This window comes from Glycine soja, chromosome 13 (genome assembly GCF_004193775.1).
Source record: "Glycine soja cultivar W05 chromosome 13, ASM419377v2, whole genome shotgun sequence".
NCBI lineage: Eukaryota > Viridiplantae > Streptophyta > Magnoliopsida > Fabales > Fabaceae > Glycine > Glycine soja.
Genome location: NC_041014.1, coordinates 21,495,015 through 21,512,455, shown reverse-complemented (window position 1 = coordinate 21,512,455; position 17,441 = coordinate 21,495,015). Strand labels below are relative to the sequence as shown.

The 17,441-nt window shown below is 34.0% G+C and overlaps 3 protein-coding genes across 6 annotated transcripts; 1 reads left to right on the top strand and 2 right to left on the bottom strand.

Moving 5' to 3' along the window:
* The first annotated feature begins 2,361 nt into the window (after positions 1 to 2,361).
* On the top strand, positions 2,362 to 7,821 carry LOC114380737 (putative clathrin assembly protein At4g25940). Its single transcript, XM_028339771.1, has 15 exons — positions 2,362 to 2,530; positions 2,689 to 2,758; positions 2,977 to 3,074; positions 3,582 to 3,720; positions 3,793 to 3,920; positions 4,023 to 4,115; positions 4,248 to 4,298; positions 5,180 to 5,245; positions 5,326 to 5,391; positions 5,517 to 5,597; positions 5,679 to 5,750; positions 6,008 to 6,193; positions 6,279 to 6,357; positions 6,824 to 6,936; positions 7,247 to 7,821. Exons 1-15 carry the CDS (start codon positions 2,441 to 2,443, stop codon positions 7,637 to 7,639), a joined length of 1,725 nt encoding a protein of 574 aa, XP_028195572.1. The 5' UTR covers positions 2,362 to 2,440; the 3' UTR covers positions 7,640 to 7,821.
* Positions 7,822 to 9,312: 1,491 nt separating this feature from the next.
* LOC114380738 lies at positions 9,313 to 10,305 on the bottom strand. The gene is made up of 3 exons (XM_028339772.1): positions 9,935 to 10,305; positions 9,721 to 9,841; positions 9,313 to 9,620 (listed from the first exon to the last, which is right to left on the bottom strand). Exons 1-2 carry the CDS (start codon positions 10,224 to 10,226, stop codon positions 9,729 to 9,731), a joined length of 405 nt encoding a protein of 134 aa, XP_028195573.1. The 5' UTR covers positions 10,227 to 10,305; the 3' UTR covers positions 9,313 to 9,620; positions 9,721 to 9,728.
* Positions 10,306 to 11,282: 977 nt separating this feature from the next.
* On the bottom strand, positions 11,283 to 16,645 carry LOC114381823. Of its 4 annotated transcripts, none has more exons than XM_028341043.1 (5): positions 16,001 to 16,645; positions 15,163 to 15,266; positions 14,310 to 14,486; positions 11,767 to 13,706; positions 11,283 to 11,617 (listed from the first exon to the last, which is right to left on the bottom strand). In XM_028341043.1, exons 1-5 carry the CDS (start codon positions 16,213 to 16,215, stop codon positions 11,468 to 11,470), a joined length of 2,586 nt encoding a protein of 861 aa, XP_028196844.1. In that variant the 5' UTR covers positions 16,216 to 16,645; the 3' UTR covers positions 11,283 to 11,467. The 4 variants fall into 4 exon arrangements, with proteins under 4 accessions (XP_028196844.1, XP_028196845.1, XP_028196846.1 ...); XM_028341044.1 differs by having other exon boundaries at positions 15,163 to 15,515; positions 16,001 to 16,138; XM_028341045.1 differs by having other exon boundaries at positions 15,163 to 15,515; positions 15,996 to 16,119.
* Between the last annotated feature and the right edge of the window lie 796 nt (positions 16,646 to 17,441).

The window sequence follows — 17,441 nt, the reverse complement described above, 5'->3', positions numbered from 1 at the left end:
TAAATTACTGTATGTCAGGCTATGCTTGCTACAGTTTGGTAAATGGTAATGTTAGCAAAAATTAAAACGGGAATAGGTAGTAACAATTTTGGTTTTCTTCTGAATGATAATGTTTTTATTTCATTTATCTCTCCTGTTTTGTATGCTTTAAAAGGTGTTGTTGTCCAACTTATTATTTGAAGTTAATCTCATTCAAGATAAAGCGATTACCAATGCAGATGTTAGTAACAAAATCATCTTTTATGCGTGTAGTCAAGAATCAAACTTTAATTAGTTTAATATATTTAAATTTATTCGTGACAAACTCTTTTGATTTTATATTCATTTTTGAACACTTTATTTTATTTAATTATATGCACAGTAACATTGGAAAGTTTACTAAAACATATCTTAAAAGTCACTTTAGCACATCATAAATTGACGTAATAAGGGGTGTTTAATTTTGTTTTATTCTAAAAAAACTAATCTAAACATGTATCAAACTTTATTTAATCTTGGGTATAATTATTATTTTTTTCAATAGATTTTGTAAGAGAATAGAGAGCAACAATAATATTACGATGTTGAATACTATGCTGTTTTCTTTAAATTAACATTATGATACATATTACATTGATAGGCGTATGTGTACCAGTATTTGGTATATGTATGATACACATACGTCAATGTCATTAATTTTAAAATATTTGTGCTTTCACACCAATTTTAAAAGTATCTATATCAAATTATATTAGTCCATTTTTTGTTTTGGAAAAAAATTATTGTTAATTATAGAACATATTAAGAGGGTAGAATGATTGTTTCCAGATGGGATAATACTTCAATTCCATGAAGATTAGATAGATACCTCATCTTCAGCATGAAGTAACATTTGTGATTCTAAACTGAATGTTTGAAAGTTGAAACATGGAACACGTCCATAATGTGACTGTGAATAGCAGTATCATAACACTTGGAAACGATTTATCTGGTGAAACTGAATTCTTTTGCCCCACTACCCAAATAATCTAACTTTGTAAGTTTCAAAAAAGAAAAGAAAAAAAAAGCATATGGAAAATTTGTTTTAATCAATTGGGCTTTAAGAATAGTAGTATACCACTTGGCAAAATTTTGCTTAAAAGTGCTTCGGCTGCGGGAATAAGGACCACATTGACATTAAAACATATTGAAAGTTTTCGATGTAAATGAATTCAAATATAAATATCAGAAGTACTAGAAAAATAATGAAAAGAAAACAATTTTTCTTCTTTCGTTGACTTGTTTATAAAATCACAAGATGTAGCTGCTGACGTGACTTGTTTCACTTTGGTCATGATTCCGAAACAGACATGGCAGAAGAGTTTGGATGTACTAGGCATGGCTATTGAATTATCCAATTCCAATCCTCCCTCAACCGCCTCCTATTTGTTGTTGAAATGAAATCTAATAAGGATAACACAGGAGCTTATATTCTTTTTTCTAATTTGAGTTTATTCATGTCACGTGGGCATTTATATATATATATATGTATATATATATATATATATATGTTTATTGGGTAAACTTAATTGACAAGTTTAATAAATGTGGTTTTTTTATACCAAATTTCAAATGTGTTGTTAAAAATATGATACTACTAGTCTAATATGAGTTTGTTTACATGTTCTGTCGATGGCTTCAGCCTTCTGCATCACGTGTCCTCCCATGACACTACTTTCTTTATAGATAAATAGTATGGGAGGATTTGTAAAAGAATTAATAAATATATACATTGTTCTATAAATTAAACTCTAAATGTAATTAGAATGTTAGCATAACATTCTTAAAAAATATTTTAGACAAACAATGAAATTAAAGAATATTAATTTCTTAAGAGTTTATGTAAAATATTTTTATATTATTGTCTGATCATAATTTGGTGTCAATATAATTTTTAAAATAATTATTATAAAAAATTATAAATTTATTATATATAATAAATTATAATTAAATGATGATGTAAGATTTTTTACTTATGAATATATAATTATTTTCCTCTTTTCTTAAAAAGAAAAAGGAAAAACTAAAAACTAATAATTACTAACCGAACGGAAGCATAGTGCTTATTCCTATTCCTAATCTGAGAGAAGATGTGGAAGTTGGATTCCACGTGTAAGCACTCAAAAGATAAAAGAGTGTGGACATTTTGGTATTTTCATCCAAGACCAAACGGAGCCCGCCTTTTTCTGTTTTTTTAATAAAAATCAAGGAACAGAATCTACACAAACTGGTCAATTTTTTCTATAAATTAGTTTAGGCTTTAAAGCGTAAAACTACCAAAATACCCTTTGGTCGTTGATTTCTTCTTTTTGTCGTTGGAAAACGACAGAGTGACAAAGAAGAAGAAGAAGGAGAAGAACATTCATTGTTCCTTCTTTTTTTTTTTTTCCTCTCTTTCCATCAAATTCCAATAATTTGGTGAATGGGAACGTTCCAGACCTTAAGAAAGGCCTACGGTGCTCTTAAAGACTCCACCACGGTTGGCCTAGCCAAGGTCAATAGCGAATACAAGGTAAAATTATCTATCTATCTCTCTATGTTTTCATCAATCAAATTTTTATTTATTTATACATTTTTCTAGAAATTAATCTTCTAGCTCAATTGATTTCAATTTTTCAGATTTTCTATTTTACATGTTTTGATGTTGTTCTGTTGTTTTATGTAATTAAGGAATTGGATATTGCAATTGTTAAGGCTACGAGTCACGTAGAATATCCTCCTAAGGAACGTCATGTCAGAAGTGAGTTCTCAAATTTTGTTGATGAAAATGATTTGTTTTTCATTTTCATCCTGAAATTGGTTTCATTGAGGCCTTGAATCATTAATCTTCAATCTGTTATGCTTGGTTTAATTCCATCGATCTCATTGCTTGCATTGGAAGAAATTAGAGATTAGATCATTACTACCATAATGCCAAATTGTGATGTTGATAACTTGTCTCTTTGCTCTTCGATGTAGAAATATTCTATGCAACTTCAGCACACCAGCCTCGGGCAGATGTAGCTTACTGCATACACACACTAGCCAAGAGGCTTTCAAAGACAAGGAATTGGATAGTAAGTCCTCTTAATACCTGTTTGAATGCACTAACAGCTGCTAAACAAACACAACTCATTTTGATTTATGGTTAGGTGTTATGTTTTTTAACGGCGTTGGAAAAAGATGTTGTTATGCTTGCTTTCTTCTTGAAAATGAACAAACATCAGCACAGAAAGGGGAAAAGAAAAAGGAAACGTGAACTATACCATTGTCATGAATAAACTATGCTAAATGCTTAAGCTGTTTAGTAAATGATTTTTATACTATGGGGGCTTTTATCTCTTAAATATGAAACACAAAACTACAAATTGTGGCTCTAAGACTTGGGATATGAGATGTCCAGTATACATACAACCTTTGTGGAAAGTAACATTGTGGGGGCTAAATAATTCTTAGGATCAATTTATCATTGATAAAGAGAGAGGGAATGAATGGGATTTGCACACAATTTTACTCAATAACGACAATTTTTCAAAAGTTTCTTGACATTGTTTGTAACTGAATAATGGCATGTCACATGACAGGTTGCTATAAAGACATTGATAGTCATTCATAGAATATTGAGAGAGGGTGATCCTACTTTCAAAGATGACCTCATAAACTATGCGCGCAGGGGACGTTTTCTTCAAATATCTAATTTCAAAGATGACTCAAGTGCTCTAGGTAGATTAGACAGACCAGGCCCTCTTGTTATCTGAATTTTCTTTCATTTTATAATTAGATTTCTCTATGCAGCTTGGGACTGCTCTGCATGGGTTCGAACCTACGCACTATTTTTAGAAGAAAAGCTTGAATATTTTAGAATCCTAAGATGTGACATCGAAGCTGAGCGATTAACAAAACCATCACCGACTAAAACTCAGGTGTCTTTGTGTGCTTTGCCTTTTAATTTTATTCATACATCAATTTTTCCATGCTACTTTTATCACTACTTTTAGAAAATTAGTAACTCTCAGCTTTGACAGGGACATAGCAGAACACGGATGTTGACTAGTGAAGAGCTATTGGAGCAGCTACCTGCACTGCAGCAACTTCTATATCGCCTCATTGGTTGTGAGGTAAGAATTTGTGGAGAAAACTTTGATTTGGTATCTGCATGATCCTTGTCTGTTATACCATATCTCTTGCCATTGAAATGACAGCATTTTAATTCCCTTAGATAACATTTAATTTTCTTTAATATCATGCAGCCTGAAGGGTTGGCTTTCAGCAATTATCTAATCCAGTATGCACTGGCCTTGGTATGCTTGTTTAATTTTCTTTAATAGCACTTTTAAGTATTATCTGATAATATGTTTTGTATCCATTGTATGACTGAATAAAATTAGTAAAACATTTTTTTTTCAAAAAAGAAAAGCAGTAACCTTGTTCATGTTCAGAATTGTGGATATCATATCCCAGCAAAATGACCAACAGAGGTGAGGTCCAACCAAAGGGGTTAGTCCCCACAACATGACAAATCGAAGATTCAAGTTTCCATAGGGTGTTCACATTTAAAGTCTGAAAATGCTTTGAATTGAATTGTCTCTTGAAAGAGGATATATGTAGGGGGGGAAATAGCATTGCAAAATTATATATGCAAACCAAAGAGCTTTTTGATTATAGCTAGAATTATGTCCGTATAATTTTTGTATTGATAACAATAGTCTTCAATAGCACTCATTAAAGCAATGGCTTCAGCGCTCCAAGTTGAAGAATACAGTAAATTAGTGAATTAGACTGCCGAATTGCTATACTCATGGTTTTATTACCTATAATGCAAAATTGCGTCAGCTTAATTCGTCCTTATCTGCTGTTTTACTTTCATTAAAAAAATGACTTCTTTAGAATATGCTCTCATTTCAGAGAGAGAAGTATGAAATTTCAATTGGTAAACAAGTTAAAGTTAATATTATTTGTTCATTCATGGCAAATTATGGATTTGCTAAAATCTACTCTTAATTTTTTCTTTGATAACGGCTGGCATGTTTCTCTTTTTTTTACTAAAGTTAACAATTCATTTCAGATAAAACTAATCCTAAAAAAATATTTTTTTACTTTTTTTTTCTTTTAGGAATCCATTTACTGAGCATTGTATTATTTCTCTAACTTTATTTTACTGCTTCTGGAAAATATCATTCAGATATTGAAAGAGAGCTTCAAAATATATTGCGCCCTGAATGATGGAATCATAAATCTTGTGGATGTGGTAACGTCTATCTCAGTTTAACATGTAATTTTGATTACTTCACTTGAATTTCAAGTTGTACTAACTAATGAAAGTTGCAGTTCTTTGATATGCCAAAATATGATGCAGTGAAGGCGTTACATATTTATAAAAGAGCTGGCCAACAGGTTTACTATGATGCTTTCCTTCAGACCCATTATCTTTGTTGTCCAATTTGAATTGTTTCTTGTGCTCAATGAAGCTTTCCTAAAGGGTCATACTTGTTGAATTGATGATCATTATTACTGTGCAGGCTGAAAATCTTGCTGACTTCTATGAATACTGCAAGAGATTGGACCTTGCTCGGAATTTTCAATTTCCAACCTTGAGACAGGTTCTTTCTTGCTCATTAATAAAAATATTTAATTTGATATCATATACAATTTTTCACTGAGATCTTTCCCGTAATAAACAGCCACCTGCTTCTTTTCTTGCCACGATGGAAGAATACATTAGAGAAGCACCCCTGACTGCTACTAAGAGACTAGTAAGAAAAAGTGATTTACAAATTTATTCGAGAAAGTTTGTGCCTTGTATGCGTTTTGTGTATGAGCTTCAAAGAACCAATATGCATCTCTTTCTAAAGTCATTGTTACCACACCGATAGATATGGAGAATTGGAGAATGACCATGATAACTTATTTTTTATTATTGAATTTCACTCCACAATTTGCATCTATGTTCTGGTTCTAGTTATGCCATATAGCACCCGGCCTTACGTATTTGTATGTTGTGGTTCGTCAGGAGTATCACGAAAATGATCAATCACCTCAAAGAGAAGAAGCAAAACACAGAGAAGCTGAAGCAAGTGAGCAACCAGATGAAGAAGTTAACGAGGAAGAACCGGTAGATAAGGACGAAACACAGCCTAAGGAAGAGGAAGCTGAACTTCCTCCTTTGATATCAACTGATGATACTGACGATTTGCTGGTGTGTTTTTGGTTAGGTGGTAATGGTATGAATGTTTGAGATGTTGGTTTGATGGAATATATAATATATTTGTCCACCTTTGCAGGGTCTAAACGAGATAAATCCAAAAGCTCAAGAACTAGAAGAAAACAATGCTTTGGCGCTTGCAATTGTACCACCCGGTGGTACGGTCTAGAGTAATTGATAATTAAAGACAAACTTTTATAGTGCATGCCTCTCTAGAGAATGGAGATTGGAATTTGCTTCACTAAGATATACTAGTATTACATAGAGATAGTCTTCCAGAGGCTCAAAGAATCACAAATTAAAAAATTATGCAATGCTTGTTAGAGTTTCCAAGTGGAAACGAGAATATATGACTTATATGTACATTTGGGCACTCCATAAAAAATCGAAAACTAGTTAAGAAAACATGTCGAATGAAGGCCTGTCTTTTTTGTTTTATACCAAAGCAGATAAGAGAAATGGGAGATGATATGCTAGAACTCATTTCACACAGATAATATTACAAATAAACTTGTATCCATTATTTTTTACTTAAACCTCAATCATGCCCATAATTTAACTAACCGTCCTTCTTGTTTGCTACTTGATTCTATTCTAATTGCAAGAGTTTGCAATTTTATGTAGGACATAACTCGAGCAATCTTGCTTTGACTAACATAAGCGGAACTTCTGGTTGGGAACTTGCACTGGTTACAACACCAAGTAGCCATACAAGCCAAGCACCAGATCGCAAAATGGTTAGTTTTTACCAGCTTGTCATACTTAGTTTTGAGCTCATCTGTTTATAAGAGACATGCTAATCAAAATGATCATGTTACTGGCACACGCTACAACCAATGTAATATTAAGGCTATAGGTACAGTTTCACACATGCCAATAACAGTAAAGGTCTGTTTGAAAATGGCTGTTAAATGCATATACTGCGGACAATCTCATATAAAGAATAGCTCACAGTGCTTTCCATCTTAAGCTCAATAAGCCTATGGTTTGTCCTTTAAATCTGAAAGATAACACTATTGTTCTTTCCCCCCTCTCTTGTTGAGTCAGGCAGGTGGGTTTGACAAGCTATTACTAGACAGTTTGTATGAAGATGAAAATGCCAGGAGACAACTTCAACTCCGAAATGCAGGCTATGGATATGAGGGAATGGTTACACATAATCCATTCGATCATTATAATCAGCAGGATCCATTTGCAATGTCCAACATAGCACCTCCAGCCAATGTGCAAATGGCATTCATGGCTCAGCAACAACAACAAATGATGTTCCAACAACAGCAACAATATAACACGATGATGGTCCCTTACCAGTATCCACAGACTCAATACAATCAACAAATGCCAGTTATTGGTTCTTCTAATCCATTTAATGATGCCTTACCCATGCCTAGCTATCCTCATAGTTCCATGCATCATCAAGGAAACTACCACTTAATGTAGAGTTCAGCTTCTTTCCTACTTAATCCGCCTCTTTTCTCTCCCCCAACCCCCTGCCCAAAAATGATGTGTTCTTTGTTATTTTAAGTAGGATAACACTAACTTTATCAAAATCTCATTCATTATTGGCCGGTGAGTGTGACATGTACATTTTATTTATAACTATCAATGATTCATTTTTCATCGGGCGTTCTTGGTTGCACCCTTACAAGTTGCATCAAATGGTGCATTTTGAAAAATAAAGTTTCCTGAGCGATGGTCCAAAGTTTGAAACTGAGTAATCTAGACAGAAAACATGCCTCATTGACTATTATTCCAACTGAATAATCAAGACAGAAAACACGCCTCGTTGACAATTATTCCAAGTTTAATGATTCATTTATCTTACCAGAACAACCCTGGCAAACTGAAGTCAACATGAATGTACAGTACTTGCAGTTCAAAACCCATTTAAAGCAACTTATAATCAGGGTCTAAGATGCTCTAGGGAGGATTAATCCCACACACAAAGGATGTAATGCCCGCAGTCTTACCCCCCAAAAAATAGTCTAGAACTAGCAATATACCTATACCCAAGTGCAGTGTTAGGTTTATTGTGTTTACTGCGTCCATTGAAAATGTAAACTAACTGAACAAATATAAATGACATGAATTGTGAATTTGACCAGAACCAAAACTGGTTTTCACAGTGAAATTCATGTCCCACAAACCAAAATAAAAATAATGACAAGTGACCATGATAATAAGAGTAGATTAAAAAGTAAAAACAAACTGAAACAAAATTCGAAAACCAAACTTATTCTATCTCTTTCCTCCCAGCAAGCATGATCTAAAATTCAATATTAATACTCTAATATCCTGCATGGATGCATGTGTATGAATTTTTCAAGTTTAATTTTTGTTTAGATTTCACGCTAGACTCTTTCCACAATACCAAATGCCCCTCAAGTCAAATACAAGAATGCTTGACGAAGATCTATTAGTTACATTTAAAATCTCTTTTGAATATAACTCGCACATCTTAAGACTCATCATGGTGAGTTCATGACAACAAAAAAAATGTATCTTTCTCTTTTCAATTGGAATAATGTTATTTGTATGACAAATTTTACAACAATTGAGAGAGAAGAGAGAGAAGTATGCAATGTGATGTGATGGAGAGAAAAAATATTGTTGAATAAATTGTTGTACAAATTGTTGGATCAATAATACAACACTTTCAATTATAACATGAGAAAATCCAAATCCTAAATCATATTAGAGGACTTGATAAATAGTCTCTACTCTCTAGCAAGGCGAGGCAGATTTATAATTCTTACGGAGTCTTGCCAAGTCTACTCAAACAAACTTTTTTATCTTCAAAATTTTAGCACTTTTTTTTCTTGTATTGTTTGAATAGGTCTATGAATAATTTATCACATTTCTTGAGATAAACATAAATCACTCCTTTTCCCTCTTTTTGTAAAAGAACTATTTAACGTACAATGGCAACAACATGCAAGTTAGCTTATACGGTAGCATGCTCTGCAGCCTTTCGATGGGAAATATATGCTTTAGCTATAGAACTTAATAGAAACTATGCAATGCTAAAATAGTAAAATTCAAGAAACTTCAGTGGCCGTTTCCCCCTTATCAAGTCTACTACAGTTATATGTACATGAATAGAGAGATATTCATTGAATTGAGCAGGTGTTTGGTCGTTAAGAGGAATGCTCAAAGAAGCTCTTGCTTTATTAGTTACACAAATACATACATCACCCAGTGTAAAAGGTTCAACATGACAATATTCTACGCACATTGGTTATTTTTCAAGTGCTTGGTCACCAACCAAAGTATATACAAATAACATTAAGACCAAAAAACGTGAGACGGGTTAATCCGAAAGCAAGCAGTAGTTCACCTGTGCAGGAATTCCCATTTTCATGCACTGTCTTCTTGATCTTCAAATAGCTTAGTTCCCTCTCATTGATCTTAGTTTGCAACCCTGAAAATTATACACTAATTGAGCTAAGTAGGGTGGTATCAAATAAGTCGAATCCAAAAACAATTATTCTGAAATGATATCAACACACACACACACTTACCATGATGATCATCCTTCCTCATCTTCAGAGAGAGACACGTGTTCAGCGGGTGTCATAACCTTGAGTTGCACAGTAACCTCTGTCCCTCGAGGGGTGGCAATAGAATTCCCAGATTCGTCATCTAAATGACCATAAACAATAGTGAATTGTATGTTAAAGAATAGGATTTAGATAAATTACAAGTAAAAGTAAAAGTGAGTTAGAGAAGAAAGACCTTGAAGGAAGAAGGGATGAGAGGGGATGGAGAATTTGTGAAGAAAGGGGGAAGGAGGAGGTGGGACCCAGAAGGAGGAACCGGGGAGGAAGGGAAGCCAATCGGGTGTGGCCTTCTTCACCATAACACGCTGGACGTGCTCCTCCAACAGCTTCACTCCATCGATCTCCACCCACTTCGCCTTCGTTGCTTCCGAGGATTGGTGGCGATGGCACACTATCACCCCCTTCGCCGATTCGGAGTGACGGAGTAAGTGGGTCTTCGTCTTGTTGGAGATGAACCTGGCCATCATATGGGACCAAACCAGATGCGCTTCTTCCTTTTCAATGCACGCCTTATTATTATTTAAAACCCATCCTAGATAGATAGCCTCCCCAAGATATAAATCAAATTTATTGTTCTTATCCAACATTTTATTATGCCAAAATTGAATTCTAATTCTTTCTCATAAACTTTTTCACAAATTGTATGTTACCAACTATGCCACATCAGATGGATTTTCTTGAGTAATTTATTAACTCATCACAGCAAATTTTATTATGTTTCACAACTCACAAGTTCATGTTAATTGAATCAATACTTTTTTTATAGATTCTTTATTTAATATTAGTACTTCTTTTGAAACTTTCAAGTTGTTAATTTGATATGTAAATATTAAGAAACTAATATTTTAGTCATATTATTTTATTTTATTCATATGTAAATAACTTAATTAATTAAATTATAAATTATAAATAAAAATGGACATAAAATTAAAGATTAGACTAAAATTAAGAATTTCTAAAATAAAAAGGATAAATTCACAAAAAAAAGGAGACCATAATGCATATCAAGAGTTAAGGATAATCAAAATTGAAACTTAACAAAAAAATATAACAGAGACCACAATTTTTTTTTAAAATTAAATATTATTAGAACTAAAAGGTTATTATGAGAAAAAATTAATATTATGAGATCCTTCATTTTTTTACATTTTATAAAACCGAAAATATTGTAATTTTCTTTTGTCTAGATCATAACTATTTTCTCCACCAAATATAATTTTATTTGAATCAAATATAACTATCATCTATAGGACAAAATTTGCCTCTAAATATTAATGCAACAAGTTCAGAATACATAAAGTAGACACCACACACTTACGGAACATAAATCTCGCCGTTATCAAACATGTTTTACTCATTTTATACATTCAAATTTCGAGGTTATAACTAGAAATGGATTGGTGAAATGATAATATAAAATTCACGTATCTGAACATGAACGCAATATAGTCCGGACTGCTTTTGCAACGCTGTTCTAAAATGCAAACCAAGGTATGCAATGCAATCAAGCAAAATTCAAATCATAAACAGAAATGAATCATCATAGTTTATTTCATGATAAATCGAATATTTGTATTTACACATTCATCTCTGCAAAACTATGGTATTCATGATGTATGGAAGTGACGCAGAAGAAACTCATTTTATTGCCACTAAAGAATTGTAATCACAAAATATATATACAGGACACGTCAATGTAAGATTTGGCTCACATCTCAGACAAAAGATTGCTAATTTTGCGGAGCTCCTTGAGAGCTGACACGGCATTAACCTGCCCTTTACCAACCACAGCATTTTTAGACATGTTATCTAATGATGCTCCTTGGCCCCGGTCTTGTTGGAAAGCACACTCAATCACCTGCCACACAAAAACATGTTCTTAGGATAACATGTTTGAAACATTTCATGTAAATAAAACTGTTTTTTTTTTCAATCTTCAGATTGTAACTTCAGTTTACTCATTAACTTGTCATTGAATTTGAGTGTGAGAAACAGAAAGAAGCTTACCTGGATATGCTCAAGCATTGACTGTCCAATATTCCTGATAGTGCCCATCACATTCTGGTCAGTAGATTCCCCTTGGCAACTAACAGATCTACGGTGTCCATTGGCTGTAGAAGAGGGTATTATGTTACTTTGATTATTACAATTTTTGGCTGTAGAAGAGGGTATTGTGTTACTATGATTATTACAATTGTTGGCTGTAGAAGAGGGTGTTGTGTTACTTTGATTGTTACAATTGTTGGCAGGTTTTGCAGCCTCAGAAGTATCACCTGCTTTCTCTGACATAAACTCGCCATTATTCCGGCCAAACTTCCATAGCCACTGGAATTTGTTCAATTTTCTCTCAGAATTTGTGGTTGAATTTCCAGCGGAATTATTAATATTATTTCTCCCTGGTGTCTGAGGTCCGTTATCAGGATGATCAGAGATTGGAAGAGGTGAATCAATGGGACTACTACTAAGTGAAGTTTCATTTATTATATCAAGGGATAAATTAGACCCAACACTACTTTTCTGGGAGTCATCTTTGTGATCATTGGCCTCATTAGGAGGACTAGCTGGGCAAGAAATAACAGGTGAGTTTTCCTCACTACTTGTGTTTTGACTTAGACATCTATCTTCAGGAGAATAGTTGTTGCTGCCTTCGGAGCCATCTTCCCGTTGCTCCTCTTCAACCGTTGCAGACAGATTATCATGACAACAGAGTTTTTCAGTATCTTCCTCAAAGCCAAGTTCCTTAGAAAGATCTACTAACAAACATCGCCTAACCGGCAACTTGGATTCCTTTTTACCACTCTTAGTCCTTGATGAAGAGGGGTCAGATTCTGTTCTTTTCAAACTGAGCTTTACCTTTTCTGTCCATCCCTTCTTCCGAGTAGGAACCTGTTTTTCTACTCCATCTTGTTTGAGTTCTTCAGCCTTGTGGACAACTCTCCACTTTTCTTCCCAGTAGCTATCAGGTACCAAAGTCAGAGGAGTTTTTGGTGAAATTGATTCAGATGAAAGGGTGCGAGATCTTGCAATAGCTGATTTACCCTTGGTATGACACTCGACAAATGAAGGCATTGAGGATAAAATCTCAGTACTTAATGCAAGAGCCTGCAAGGATTTAGCTTTCTCTATTAGTTTTTCAACGTTAGTGTTCTCAGGGAAGTTTAATAATCTCTGGAGACAGGTTGTAGGATTTTCAGCTGCAAGCAGCGAAGATCTTATATGAAGCATCATTGCTACAGCCATAGCTGAGATAAATGCTCCACGAGACGAATTGAAGATCCTAAAACCTGAGTCTGCATTGTCCTGGGCATGTTTTTCCACTTTACTATTATCTGATGAAAAGATTTCATCCCAGATTATCAAGAGGTTGCTGAGTGAAAATTCCCGTCCAAATAAAACTCGCAACCAGCGGAGAGCAAAGTACTGGGGTTCAACCCCGAGATCAACGAGATGGCCATGCAAAAATGAATCCACATGAGACAACAAATGATACAACGCAGCAGAAGCTTCAATTACAGGAGGCAAGCCAGTATGGGACCCAGGCAAAGGGGAATAAGAGAAGAAATCAGCCATTGCAATTGAACCACGTGCCCCATTCATTAAAGCATCAAACATACAGTAAGCATCATGTTCGATGAATTTCTCAGATAAAACAACACCCAGTTCACCTTCAGCCCCATAAGCGTCACTTAGCAATACAATGTTCTGTATCTTAGGATCAAGCTCATCAAGACTCTTGATTTTCGTTAGATTTTCATAGGAGTCAATTTCATCCTCCATCAAGTCTGAAGATTTTCTAAAATCAAAGCTGTAAGAAAGATCATTCTCTTGACAAAAGAGGCCATCAAATCTGTCTGTGAAGTGATCTTCATAAAGCTTTCGAACTTCCAAAAGACACTCAACATCAAATTGGAGAACATAAAGCACCGGAGCAAGTAATTCATGCATTCCTACAAAATAAATTAATGAAAGAAGCACAATAATATGATATCAGCAATTTGCAGCACATATACAACTAAATCAAAACAAGTTATATGGGAACCTGGAAGTCAAACTAAGGGAATTTATAATTTACCAAGTAACAGGTTTCCTACAATTTAATCAATGAATCTTGCAACAAAGAAGATAATGTTCAGTAATCATGCATGCAGAGAATGGAACAGTAATCAATGCAAAAGTAATTACAAACTTGTTGGCAGTAAAGAGTATATATGATAGATTTAGTAATTAATACCCATTGTCGATGCCCCGGAGAACATGATATTGGCTATGAACAAGACATATGATGTGCCTTTTTATGATTGGCAAAGTTTTCATTCAATTATATGTCCTATGGTTAATTATACAAGGTTGGAAGGAAAAATGAGACACCCATGATAAAAAAGAAAGCTTAGTGAACTAAAGATGAGTGTACTGTAACCATAGTTTCTTATATGGAGTTGGAAGGAAAAATAAGACAACCATCCCAAAATGAGAAAACATATTTAAGACCAATGTAAATTCACTTACATTCAACATATTGTCCGCAAATGTTGCTAGACAGAGCAATTTACCTTGTCTATAACCACACTCTGGGTGTCTGAGACACCATAGTAATAAAATTCTTCTCAATATGCCTTGGCATCCTGGCGTCTGGAAATAGTTGCCATGTTCGGGGTATAAACGTGATAAATCCTGATCAACCATCCTCTCCATCTCTGCATTGCGAAAAAAGCGACTCCATGAACTGTCTGCATATAGAGGTCAAAATTGTCAACACAGACAGAGTTCAATGGCAAGAGACAGCGAGGGTTAGATAGACTACCTAGAAATCTACTGATATCAGTAATATGTATTTCAAGGTTTTGAGGCAACATTATGACAAAAAATGCAACAATTTACTTGCTTGTCTTTTCTATCTGCTCCCTCTTCACCTCAATAGTTTGTTGATTGCCATTATTTCTTTGCTTAACCTTTTCATGGATTTGGTTGCCACTAAATGAACAGGGAGCATATTCCTTTAGGGAAAATACATATATTCACAAAATCTTGGAAAATAGCAATAAATATATAATCTGTCAACAAATAAAAGGATACCAAAGGATGATGTTCTTGTTAAGCCAATAAGGTGGAAGGATATATTGCACATTAACATTCAAGATATCTAACTTTCTCTCTACCCATTTAAAAGGAATTTAAGAAAGTATACTGACTAAATCAGGGATCTGTAACCAGATATAGATTTTTTTTTTTTATCGACCAATGTTAGTTGTTGGTTTTTGTTAGTGAGGGGGATTTCAACCCATGACCTCTTCCTCCTCCCTTCTCCCTTCACTACCAAGCCAACCTTATAACTCTTAACCAGATATAGACTTATCTACATGTAAAGTGCAGGAATGGGGGGTGAGAAAATATGCTTAGGTTTACCTGGATTTTGTGAAAGTGGGTTGTCCATGACAAGATTGGGTGAACTACTTCCATCCTTTGGCATATGAGGATCAACCAGGAGGCGCACTCTCAAACTCGCATACCTGAATAAATATGCAATTGTTTTAGATGCATAATTATGACAAACACCAAGAAACAGGTGAATCAAACAACTCAGTCCTGGCAACACTACACGCCACGTGGCGTGTAAATTGTAGCAGCAGGCAAAAGCGAAATCCATATCCAGAATCCACAATTGATGCAAATAACCCATAATCCCAAACGAAGAAACAGCTTATTCTTCTCTTCATTCCAGCCAACGAAACAATACTTTGACATAAGATAATATTGGCCTGAACAGGAGGAACAAAAAAGAGATTTAGTATCGATTTTAACTGAATGAATTCACCCAAACACATATGTAAGCATTCCCGACTGAAAATTGTCAAAATTTCCTGTATGATTGTATCCCCATTATCCCAAAAAATAAGAATTGCAAGAATTAACTGAATGAATTCACCCAAACACATATGTAAGCGTTTTACTGAATGAATGCACCCTTTCGTTGTTATTATTGAGAGTTGAAGGGGGGGAAATTACATACAAACAAAAACAGTTACATTATATCGTTAAGCTTATCATTAATACCTACTACCTAGGAAGTAATCTTAAACTCGGCCTAACTTTGGCAAGAATTTTCAAATTGGCACTGAACTTGAGGAATACGATTATAGAAACAACACAAATTGAAATCAAACCCAAAAAAACAATGAAATTTAATTAAATCCTCATGAAAAAATTAAAAACAAATAAGGTATGATTATTGAACTTGCCTTACCTCCTTCTAGAATTAGCGGTGGCACGGCGAAGATCATCAATGAAAGAAGAAGAAGAAGAAGATGGTAACACCCCAAGATTTATACGCCACTGCAAACCTCTAAGATCCCCGAATCGCCGACTATCCGGCGCCGATCCCGGAGAAGCGGCGTCGGAGCTTAAAGACGGCACCGACGAGGATTGCGGCAATGGAGGATCCATCAGAGCCGACGGCATGATTATCCGGCAACCCCTCACCTACCCAAATGCTCAAAACCAACGACAATCCAGAAAAAAACGCGAGCTTTGCAGAAAAATAAATGAAAATTGTCCCAATTTCTGAAGCGGGACTCCTGAAAACGTAACAATTTAGCTGAATTGCAATCTGGGAAAGCGAAAAATTGGAAATTTTCAGCTACGCAAGGTTCTAATTAAGGAGAAGCGGAGTTTTATTGTGAGGGGCTAATTAAGGAGACAAAGGTGAATGAAGGGAAAATGGGTGGGCAGTGGGCAGAGAAGGAAATGATTGGAAGAGTTGGAATGTTTGTTTTACTGATTCACTACTTCTCAATCTCTCGGTCTTTCTTTCTTTTTTTTCCCTTACTTTGCGGAAAGAAAAAGAAAGGAAAGAGACAGAGAAAAAGAGAGAATAGCAAGTTTTTTTGTCCAGTGAATGATATGGGAATAAACAAACAAGGAAAACGGAATGGTGAATGTATGTGTGTTGGGGAGTAAGTTGTGATGGAGGGTAAAATTGAGCTGTACATTTTCATTTTCTTCTCTCTGATTCCAAATTGTTAATCTTTTTTCTGTCTCCTTCTAATCAATGATAATTAGTCTGATTCTAATAAAGTTTTTGTTATATACGTTGTATTTGTTTTTACATAGAATATAAATTGGTATTCTTTCAATAAATATATATAAATTTGTAAGTGTTTATAATTCAGCTGCCATATCAATATCTAAGTTTGTCCTAATTCATCTTTTATATAAAATATTAAATATTAAGAAGGTATAACTAATGATGGATCATAATGTGTGAATAAGATTCTTATAAATAAATAAAATTTAAATTTAGATATTACGAATCAAAAAATATAATGAAGAGAAGAGATTTAATTAAATATTAAAGATATTTCATCATCAGATAAAAATAAAAATACAAATATTATATATATATATATATATATTGATAAATAATTATATTTCTTGTGTATGCGATTAAAAGTTTAATTTTAAAGTTCGTGTGCTTTTTTATTTCTCTACATCTCATTATTTTATAAGATTAGTATATAGTACTAAATTCACATAAAAATAATTCACCTGCGTTAAAATTGGATTGATGATAAAAAAAATTAAAAAATTTATATAAGTTAATAAATTCAAAATTCATTTGTAATTATTGTATTAAAAATTCACCATCCGCCCATCTCTAGAGTAGTGAATAGAAGATCTATTATGTG